The sequence below is a fragment of the Apaloderma vittatum genome, unplaced genomic scaffold (assembly GCF_000703405.1).
Source record: "Apaloderma vittatum isolate BGI_N311 unplaced genomic scaffold, ASM70340v1 scaffold19777, whole genome shotgun sequence".
NCBI classification, from domain to species: domain Eukaryota; kingdom Metazoa; phylum Chordata; class Aves; order Trogoniformes; family Trogonidae; genus Apaloderma; species Apaloderma vittatum.
The window spans coordinates 12,749-23,887 of NW_009726940.1; the positions used below are offsets into that span (position 1 = coordinate 12,749).

The 11,139-nt window shown below is 44.1% G+C and overlaps 1 protein-coding gene across 1 annotated transcript in view; it reads left to right on the top strand.

The window, feature by feature from the left end:
* Nucleotides 1-5,777: 5,777 nt before the first annotated feature.
* The window catches only part of CASS4 (Cas scaffolding protein family member 4), an 11,566-nt gene continuing 6,204 nt past the window's right edge, over nt 5,778-11,139 (top strand). The window contains exons 1-3 of the mRNA XM_009873489.1: nt 5,778-5,799; nt 6,707-7,164; nt 10,413-10,517. Of these exons, the coding sequence (XP_009871791.1) occupies nt 5,778-5,799; nt 6,707-7,164; nt 10,413-10,517 (585 nt within the window). The remainder of the gene's footprint in view (nt 5,800-6,706; nt 7,165-10,412; nt 10,518-11,139) is intronic.

An 11,139-nucleotide genomic window follows, 5' to 3' on the forward strand; every position in this document is an offset into this window, starting at 1 on the left:
GCTGGGCTGGGCTGGGGGAGGTCTCATCCTGCTCCTTGGGTGATGCAGTAACAGGGAAATAGGACACAGCAAAATGAAGGTCAATGTAAGTATTAGATTATTTTAATTTCTGTTGCAGTTCATTGAATGGCTTTGCTTATTTCATTTGTGGTGGAAATGTGTAAAGTGTGATATCTGGATCTGTCAGATCCCTTTCCAAAGCATGCTGTTGATCTTTCTTGCGTGTTACTAACAGAGAATACAGTCTTAATTTTAAAAATACAATCCAAGTTAAGCTGAAAAAAACCCCAAAACTTTATCAGCATGAACAGAATGGTAAAGAAGGGTGAGGTTTTGTACCATGCACATTGGGCAGTGATAAGCCTTATTAAATAAGCTGCCACAAATGACCCTGACTGGCTGTTAGGATATCCCCTGCCTTCTGCATTTTCCTGGAAATAGTGAGCTTAAATGACTAATACTTGAGCTATGCATTACCTCGAAAAAAGATGGTGCTTTTTGCACTAATTACTAGAACCTGGAAAAAAAAAAACTTGAGTCACTTGAGGATGAAGAAAAGTTCAAGTAATTTCGGTATGAGTTATACGAGCCCAGGAAAGCTGGTGAACTCTAGAGTGCTGACTGACCATGAAGCTCAAAAGAGGGAAGGAGTGGTGGCAGTGTTCAGTTTTAGGAAATCCTGCTTTGGGGGGAATAAGTGGATGGATCAAATTAATTTTATAATCATCTGTTAATGTTTTTGCCCAGACTTCAAGCCTAGTGCGCATCCAGACACCCAGCATTAGCTTGTTTTGGGCCAAGCAGGATTTGTCTGGCCGTGAAGCTGAATCCTGGAGCCTGCCCTTCCAGCTGATCTCTGGCAGCTGGGACTCGGGTCAGGGTCTGCGCGGTCCCCGTGTGCCCCCACGTTAATGACAGGGGAACGTGCAGCTGCTGCCCGGGAGCAGAGATGAGGGTGGGGAAAACCATCCACTTCTTCTCCCAGGGAAATATTAACATTTCACATAAACACAACTTTGTCCAAAAGGGTGGTCTTAAAAAAGAAATTTAACTAATTAATGGTTTGGGGAAGATAACTGCACTGAGAGAGCTGGCGGAAGCGGCAGCTTCTTGAGAGCTGCGGTGTTGCCGCTGATTCATTATGAATCAAACCCCCGTCCTGAGCCTCTGCCTCCTCCGTCGCTGTTGTTTCACCCAGAGAATCAGCAGAAACTCTGCCACGGGTCAGATGGGATGCGAGGAAGGCGTCTTGTCACGCTCCTGCACCCAGGAGGAAGAAGGTCTGGCAGTCATTGCACATGAAAAGCTTGCCGCCTGCTCCTCAGTCCTAGGAATTCTTCCCCGTTCCTTGGGCAAGCAGAGGAAGGAGAGCAAGGACCCTGCTCGAACGAGTCTCTGAAGCACCTATCACTTGGGGAGCAGAAGGAGAAAACGGGTACTTGTCAGAACTTTCTGCATCTTTAAATCCACGCTTGGAAATAAGTGTTGTCGTAAAACATAATTAAGCCACTAAAATGTTTAGGAATTCAAAAAAAGGAATTGGTGCATATGGGCAAAAAGCTTTGGCTAGGAGGAGGAACCAAAACCCAGAAATACACACTTATTCGTTTTTTTTTAAGTATCAGGAAATAGCAGCTTATTTTTCCTTTAACCTGTGCACGAGACCACGCGTGCAAAAATGCCATGAATGAAGATGAAATCCTGATCGCGCTGAAAACAGTGGGGGTTTCTGTGAGTTCTAACAGAGCTAGAATTTGATTAACTGCACTTGTGGAGAAAAGAGAGTTGGGGGAAAATTAACAGAACTGGCTTGTAGTGCATATCCCTGCGCAGTTTCTAAGTGGTTCTGCCTGAAGTTTAAAAGCTCCTTGTTCTTTATTTTATCAAAAACCAATTTGAACATTCAGGATATAAAACGTGCTGATTAGCACCAAGTTCCCTCGTCCAAAAATCAATTAACTGATGAACAGGGAATAAAAGCAAGTCCTGACATTCATTCCTTGCTGAAATGTACAGAAAAGATCTGAAACATCTGTGTAACCAGAACACTTTTCCAAAATACACGAACAAAACAAAAAATACAGTGGAAGGACCTTCTGCAAGTCGCGGAAAAGGTTGCACATCAGGTGGGATGTGCAAGCCCCGCGGCTGCAAGGGAGCTACGTGCAGGTAGAGAAAGATCTGAGCATTTGGGGTAAATTCTCCTGTGGCTGGTGACCACGCGAGCTCTGTCTGCAATTAACTGAGCTGGGCAAAACTTAAATTGATTCAGCTTGGCTGCCCTTTAACAGGGACTTCTCTGGGAAGCGTGGGGGCAATGGAGAATGTTTATTTCTTAAGCTTTGCTCGGAGGTGAAGAGATTAACTGAGAACAGTTCTGTAAACATGTCAGAGGGTGTCACTGATGCACGAACATAACTTGTGCAAACACAACCCGCTGTCTTTAGTCGTATCTTTTCCTTCTCAAATATTTTAAGTCCCATTTTTCTGAGCTGAAAGTGCTTACAGATTTATTTTGTTTATGTGCAAAATGCAGCTGAAAAATATTTATCTTCATCCACAGAAGAAACTCCTATGTTTAAAACTATCCCTTTTTTAAGGTTATTTCAATGGAGTTTTTCTGAAGAAGCAAATTTGAGACAGTAGATTTTTTTTTTATATATATAGTGGTGATAATTTTGATAATCATGAAGAATTTTTCTATCAATACTTGCATGTATTTTATGAGGGTTTTTTTTTCTGATGATTGTGCAGAGATCGGAATAGGAGAGGGATCAGGATCTCTTAGTAATAATGGGGGGATGCCTTAGAATAGTTATTTATCATGTGCTCAGAGCACAGATGTCAATCTGTGTGAGTAGTCCCGTTATAAGACTATAGAATTTCGCGTTATAGAATTGCACAATTATCTTAATTAAAAATTCCCATTTTTTCATTAATAAACATGAGTTAACAGCTTTCATTTTGAGGACTCCCAAGGGCTGTAAGGTTTTGTAGTGGGAGCGGTACTGGGTAAGGAATACACAAACAATAAAGATTTAAAAATTCAGATTTGTAGGGAGGGTTACTATCTTAACATCTGATCAACACTCCAATAAAAGGAGACACACTTCCAGCTGCACAAGAACTTTTCTTCACGCCTAAGTTAACCAAACCTGTGCTACCAGAGGTCTCACACTGTAAATCTACTCAGTGTGCTTGGCTCCAGATATGTGAGTGATTTGCATTGCTCTAAGGAGGTCATGGGCTCTGCATGGGGGAGAGCAGTGCCTCGGGAAGAGGTTGCAGAGGACACAAGCTCTGTTTCTAGGTCTGTGCTCTGTCATTGTCTTGTTGAAATCTGCTCGGTGAGAGAAGAGCAGCAGCGCTGTCTGCCGAGGTGCGTGCTCATGGGGCAATGAACTGGCTTTTAAGATGTTCTTTGTCTTGGGAGATTTTTTTCCAGGGCTGCTGTCGGGGGACAAGCAACAAACATCAAAGGAGGAAAACCACTTTGATCTCATCTGTGATGCTCTAGTACTTATTACATGTTGGTTATTGTAAGGACACACTAACGAGATCACATAAAATAACAACGATCTATACACAGCTGGCTCAAGATGGCATTTTGTGGATGATAGTGTTAGACAGCCGGTTTCCGCTCCTCTGGTAATAAAGAAGAAACACAGATCCCACTGGCCCCAAAGCAGAGCTTCCTCCTCGCTAAGCATCCCGTAAGGTCTCTGCGATCCTGGGAATGCAGTACTTGTTTATAGTTAATGGCACGTCAGAGATGCTTCTGTTACATGATAGAAAGGGGCTGCCACAGTGATGCTTTACATATGTCCTAGACAGCTGAAGGTGTAGATGGGGCCCAATTTCTGAGAAATAGCCCCGCATCAGGTGAGCCAGAGCCTGTGCTGCAAAACCTCTCTCCACGTAACCAGGGACGGACCCGGTACACCTCACTCTCCACTGTGGCATCAGGCACTTGCCTGCCATGGACCTCCTGTAACTTCTGCGGATAAAATTGCTCCTACTGTTATTGGGATCACTAAATCAATTGGCTGGGATGCGTTCTTTTAAAAGTGTCTCCAGAAATGAGATTTCTTCGGAAAGCAAGTTGGAACGGATTTGCCATCCAGTGGCTTCTCAGTAATCTGTTTCTTAACTTGAGCAGATGGAGCCCGTAGGATGCTGAGCTGCGGAGCTGGCTGTGGGCTGGGTGCCAGTGAGGGACAGGGCACAGACAGGAGCGAGGCAGTTCCCGACCCAGCCTCGCAGTGCCTTGGTTTACTCAGCATGGCCATGGCATGGCTGGAACTCCTGAAACAAAATAATGAAAAATTGAATTATGTTGTTGTGCACTTGTGCAATACTGAAGCTAAGTGGATAGAAAATTTTGCTTTTTATTCGGTGTAGGCGCCCCTGAATATACTCATCTGGCATTGCCAAACGAAATGTTGGTCAGCTGAGTTTTGATAACCTTTCTGTGACTGTTGAACGGAGCTTAGACTTCCCTGTTGCTTTCACTGACCTGGCTGTCCTCTCACTTCACTCGTTTTGCAGCAAAGCAGACCTACCAGTGCCTAGGAAGAGAGATGAGAGAACAGTTGGAATTATTTTTCCTGCTAATACCTGCTGCAGCCATGTTTTACTGTTGCTGAATGGGAGGAGTATCTCCTCAGTCTGCATAACTTAGGCTGTAGTCTACTGTAATAATCTGCAGAAATTATCACTGTGTATAGACCAAATTTTGACCTAGTGAAAATCAGCATATTTACTCTAAAACAAGTGAGATTTGAAATTAGACTTGCATAGGTTCATACACAGATTAATTAAAGAATAAGGCCCAATGATGTGTGTAGTATGCTGTTTCAACACGAAAGATTTAGCTGGCTCACTGTCAACATTTTAGATGCCTTTTAAAACCGCACTGTGAACTAAATTTTCTTTTGTGTTGGTGCAGCGGGGAAGGACAGTCCTCTTGTCTAACGCACTAGACAGGGGCTCAGTTCCTGAGTTCAGGCTTCCTGGCTCTGCCACCAGTTTCCTGCGTGCGCTTGGATAAGGCTCTTCACGTTTCAGTGGCGTGTTTGCAGAAGGGAGAGAGTGTCCCTCTGCCCATCCTCTTCAGGCCTGAGGACGAGGGTCTGTCTTTCAGCACGTCTGCACATCATTCAACAATGAGGGATCAAATGTTAAGCCAGATCAAGAAGTGTTGTTGATGAACAATAGGGAAAGTTGGCCGTTTTCCTGGTTTTACAATTGCAACGTGTGAAGCCCAAGCCCAGGCTGGGCTGTGGTGGGATTCCCACACGCCTGACTTCAACACAGGTGCTTCAGATTATTTGGCATTGTCCAAATAGAAAGCGGAGTCCAGTGTTCGAGGCAAGAAGACAGTTTTAACCAGGCTAGGACATAAGGTAAATGGGACTGTTGTCCATCTCCGGCAGCTGCCGGTGGACAAGTCCATGTATCATGAAAAGGCCGTTGTTCACGGCCACCCTGGTGAAGAAATGTGTGCAGCGAACAACAGGGCATTTTCATCAGCTGAGCTGACAAATTGGTTTGCTTCTGCTGCAGCTCCAAGCCAGCTGTTGCCTTACAGCAAATGCTCTGGACAAAAATACAAGGCATCACGTTTCCTATTTGGGTGCTATCTCTTTGGACATTACTTGCACTTTCTGATAAGAAACTAATGCTGAAGCGCAGCCAGTGTCCTGCTGACCGGGAAGCAGGCAGCGTCATCTGAAAGCTGAAAGCCAATAGTATCTTGTACTGAAAAACATTACATCATGGCGTGCACCAATGCCTCAGGTGAATAAAGCTACCTGCTGCTATACTTCTCATCCTTTTAACTGTCTTATTGAAATGAGTAAGCAAATACCCAAAATGAAATGTGGTGATCTGCACACTCTTGGCCAGAAATTTATGGGCTTCATGCAAGACAGGTAGGTCTGCCCTGTGGGGAAGCAGCCAGCAGAGCCATTTGTCTGGTGTCACTGTGTGCATAATTAGATTTTTTTTTTTTTTTTTTTTTTCCCTGAGATAGCGTGGCACATAAATCATTAGCCTTGGATGCTCAGTAGGATCCAACTGTGCAGCCTGGGGTGGATATGGACACAGCTAGCTGGAGTCTGGATCTTCACGGGTACCACAGCCCATTGCTGCTATTCAGCAGTATTCCTGCCGCTGGTGTTACCACTGGGCACATGTTAAGCTGTGACAGAGAGGTCTGTCTTCATAATGCTCTGAGAAAAGAAAAAGTTTAAAGGAAAATAAGCAAAGTTGGCTGAGGTTTTGTTTCTGTGGGTTTTTTCTGTTTTCAGGTGAGAAAAAATGAGTCTTTTTCATGTGCAGTTGAAATCCTCAGATAAATTGGGTAGCAATCCATTTTTGGATGGCTGATGCATTTTCTGCTGCAGTTTGCGACAAAGACTTCACAGAGTGGCAACGCAAAAAGCACTTCCTTCTTATATAGGGATGTTCTAAGTAACGAATGTTAGCAGTGCTCTTCAAGAGCCTCGTGCGGAGAGGCGGTGAAGAAATACATTGCAGTATCACTGTGCTCAGTGCAGAAAAGAGATAACAATAGACATAGGTTGCAAACATTTAAGTCTCTGAAACCAACTCTCTGAAAAATGTCATGGACTCGAATTAAATTGAAATTAGGGTGGAGATAAACACCAAACCAGAAACTAATTAACACTTGTTGAGGTAACAGTGCAATGCCAATGTTCTCCCTCTCCCCAGACCACCTTGGCGAAGGCGCTGTACGACAATAAGGCAGAGTGCTCAGATGAGCTGGCCTTCCGCAGAGGAGACATCCTGACCGTCCTGGACCAAAACGTCATTGGCAGCGAGGGCTGGTGGAAATGCTCCCTCCACGGCAGGCAGGGTTTGGCCCCCGCCAACCGCCTCCAGCTCCTCGCTGCCTCTCGGGCTGCCCTGTTGCCTCCTGCCACCCGCAGCGACTCCGCAGAGTCGCCCACAGGCCAACAAAACATCTACCAGGTTCCCTCTGTGCCCAAGCCGACCGTGGCGTCATCCACCTACGAGAAGATGGAGGGGTGGGTTAAATCTCCAGCCAAGGTCTCCGCTCCGCCTGCCCCGGGAATATATCAGGTCCCAGCCTTGGCTGCGCAGCTGCTCAGTGAAAGGACCCAAAGCTCAACACAGCAGGTAAGAATATAAGGAGCTATAATAGTAACAAATGTTAATATTAAAGACAATCATTGGGAGCAGGAAAATAATAAAGGCTATTAGCCTGAGTATTTTAGTGGAATTTGCAGCAAAGCCATTGTAATAAATGATGTTTAGGAAACTCCCCTCAATTCTCCTACAGTTTATAGCATTATGTGAGAAATACTGCTCTGGGCAACAGATGAGAGTCTCTATATTCTCTAGTCCCTCACTTTTTTGACAGTTTAAAGCAGCTGTAATATAGGACAGGAAGTAAAGAATATACCATTTGCTTGGAAGAATCTAGAAATTATTTACAAACCTATTCCAAAGTTAAAATAACATGACACAGAAGTGTGATGATCTACAGCATGCATCTATCCAGAGTCCTCTGGGCACACATGGGGTCTTTGCATCCACCAGCACAGAAACATGATTTGTAACTCAAACAAACAAACAAACAAAAGTATAAAAAAAAAAAAGGTGAAAAAAACCCAAACCAACCATTTTTACTGTATGATTGCTGCCTTTGGACTAGTTTCTACTATTTCCAGCACCTCAGCAAGCTCAGAGCACTGCTGCTACTCTCTTCTGCTACTAAAGGTTGTCTCTGCGCTTGCTCAAAGTAGCAGCAGGTGCTATAAATATGCTGGAGGGCACGGGGTTTGCTTGTGTGGTCGGAATTGGTTTCTCTCCCAACTTCTTTCTTTTCATTGTATGTGTGGCTTGTTAGTTTTGGCTTTGGTGGTTTTGTTTGGTTTGTTGGTTTTTTTTCTCTCCCAGGCTGCTGAGGCAGTGACCAGGGTGTATGGAATGAGAGCAGCCACCAGTCCCTCCAGTTTTGGAGGGGAATTGCAAACTGAGCTTTCCAGGGCTTCACCCCAGCTGCCCGGCCTCTTCTTTCTCCCTGCTCCTTGTTCTGGGCATTCAGATGAAATATGTAAATTGAAAATGTAACTTAATGTTACATCAAGCATCTTAACATTAAAAAAACAACTTACACTTTCTTCAGCATGAGTGGGGAATCTTTTAATAATGAAAGGTAAATAGAGCAGGTGGGGAGGGAGTTCAAGTACAAGTTTTTGTTCAGTCCTGTGAGCTCTCCAGCCCCAGGTGGCTATTTATTCCATGCATGAAAAAATATGTTAGAAATGTTAATCAAAAAAAGGAAAAGGAAGAAATTCAGTCCTGAAGTATACAGCTTTTCAGGCTGATTTAATGGTCCTTTGATTTATGGGGCTCGGTCAGCTAGCTTTCATCCCACTGTGCTGAAAGGCAAATTATGGAAACCGAGGTGCTGGTTCCCTCTGGGTGGCAAATAGTTGCTGGAAAAGAGACAAACCTTGTACTTCTCTGGTGCCTGAAACCTAATTTTCAGTGCTGCAGCTGGCACATTCAGCCTTTGTGTACAGTTACCGTAACTGCAAGCTCAAACTGAGTAATACGTACAAAAGACTCTTTTGCACTTGCTGTGATCTGATTTGATGCAATTTTTTTTTTATGTTGTGCCAGCAAATCAGGCTGAAAATGTCATCTGTTATTATTTGAGTGAATGAGTGGCCCAACAGAAGAGCTCCTTGGCTATTCCTGTCTCTTTGTCATTTCATGAGTTTATATACCTAAGCCTTGTTTACTCTAACGAAAAGGGAAAAAAAAAAAGGGGGGGGGGGGGACTTTTATTATTTAGAAGCTGAGATTTGCCTGAGCTGCCTCCTGCACAATGTCACAGCTGTTACACCAACTGTACCGTGGTGGTCACAAGCAGATGCACAGGCAGGCTCAGGGATGAACAGCCCGTGCGAATGCAGAACGATCCGCAGCGCTCCGAACCGCTCCGCAGAGATCCTCTGGGACAACCGGCAAAGTTCCTGGCATTCCCAGCTGTCCTTTCAGCAGCTGGGTAAAGCCACTGTAAGTCTTAGAGGGAGCTGATTGAAAGCAATAAAACAAAATCCCTCAGAGCCTAGTCACTTCTGCCTATTACAGAGGGCATCTTCTTGCTTTAGTGTGAGTGCATGTACTTTAAAAAAATATTAAGATGTCATATTTGGTGAGTTTCCTTTTTGCTGTATCCTGAGTAAGATTTGTCCATCTGAAAACAGACCTGGGCTAAGGATGGCTTTTACCCTTTCTACTCAGGGCAGTCTCCACTGCCTCTGTTTGCAAGCAAGACGGCTCACAGGGCAGAGCGCTCAGGGGATTTGCCTTAACTCACCATTCCTTTTCTTCAGATGAGAGCAAGGAGCTTTCACAAAGACACAGCAGGCAGTCATAAAGCTGGAGTCTTGTTCCTCTACCATATTTCCCCTAAATTTAGTCACTGCAACACTCACTCACATGATGGAGAACACTACTTCCAATTTTAAGTAGTTATTTGTAACACAGTGGGGTTTCTATGGGCCGGTAGTTTACAATACTAGCTGCAGAGAGCCAGGCGAAAGCCATGCTAAATGAGCAAAACTTCATGGGTTTGGGGTTGATTTTAAAAAAGTCCTTTCCCAATATCCATATTTTGGCATCTTAACTAACTGTCCCACAGATCTGGTCATAGCTCTTAAAACAATGTTTTAAGCAAACGTGAGAATCAGTCTGTAAATTACCTGAATAATGTAATTCCCATATCAGACTTACCTGTTTACGGACCTGGACAGGACATCGAGGTAACTGTGTTTGCTCCTGCCAAATGAGTCGGTTTTTCATAACTACAAAATAATGCACCTCAGCCTGTACCTTTTTACTGCTCTTACTCCCACTAAATGCAGCTGGACCTAATAGCTTTGTGAGTCTGGAAAAGTAGAAATTTCTCCATGTCCTTTGCTGCTCTTACTCCCACTAAATGTGGCCTGACCTTACAGCTTTGTGAGTCTGGAGAAGTAGAAATTCCCCCACTTCCTTAGTTTTTTTAGTAGTTCTGCTTTAGGGTAAAGATTTAAGTGATAACTGAAGCTGGATTTTCTCCAAATCTTTTCTCTCCCTTGCTTAACAAGCCTTTGATTCGTTGTGCCAATTATTATCTTATCTGAAATAGAGCAGAAGTGTTGTCAAAGGAGAATTATGGGGGAAAAATACCATGTCTGCTTGTAAGCTCAGTTCCTCTTTATCACTATCCGTGAAAAGCCGAAAGGTTTTGAATCACTTCAGGGTGATTACTCTGGTGGCCTGTTCAGCTAATTAAGTTTTCTAAGATATCCTGACCTTACTGCTCACTGCAGCTTTCTTATTATTGTTTTGGTTTTTTCCCCTAAAAGCACCTGCTTACTCTGCCGAGAGCATGCCGGGCTTCTGTCCCAAATATCAGGAGTGAGGTGTACGATGTTCCATCCACACAGCGCCGGGAGTCCGTGCTCACGCAGGTGAGTCCTGCCATGGTCCCCTCGCTGCAGCTGGGACCCTGTAGGACCTCAGAACAGATCTGACAGTAAATTCTAGCATTTCCCTTTTTGCTTGTTGTAAAATTTGGCAGAAAGCCTTGTGTTTTCAGGGAAGTTCAAAACCTAGACTAGTTTTCTATTTGTTAGATGTTTGGAGAAATGTGTCTTAAATTCGGTAAGTTTCTAATAAACACTTTCAGTGTTACCATGACTCAGTTCCAGATGAATTCTCAGTATCAGAGCATCAGCCTCTCTGCCTTGGTTTATCCATCAGGAAATACACTTTGTCTCTCTGTCATTTGACGGGGAATACTTCAAGATGCTTACAGAAGAGTCACTAGTGCACATACAAAAAGAAACTAAATGTCACCCACACTACCAGCCTCCCGGCAACAGAAGACAAAGGATCAGATCGTGTAACCACAATGTGTTCAGGGCAAGGTCTTGCATCTACCACAGAAGCTCCTGTTACATGATCTTGCTCTTGATACTGTGCTTCCCTGGGGAGAATGAATGTCACATATCCTGTACATCTCACTGCAGCCTATGCAGGTCACCTGGATGGGACAACATCAAGCTCCAGCCCATCACCTGCCACACAAAT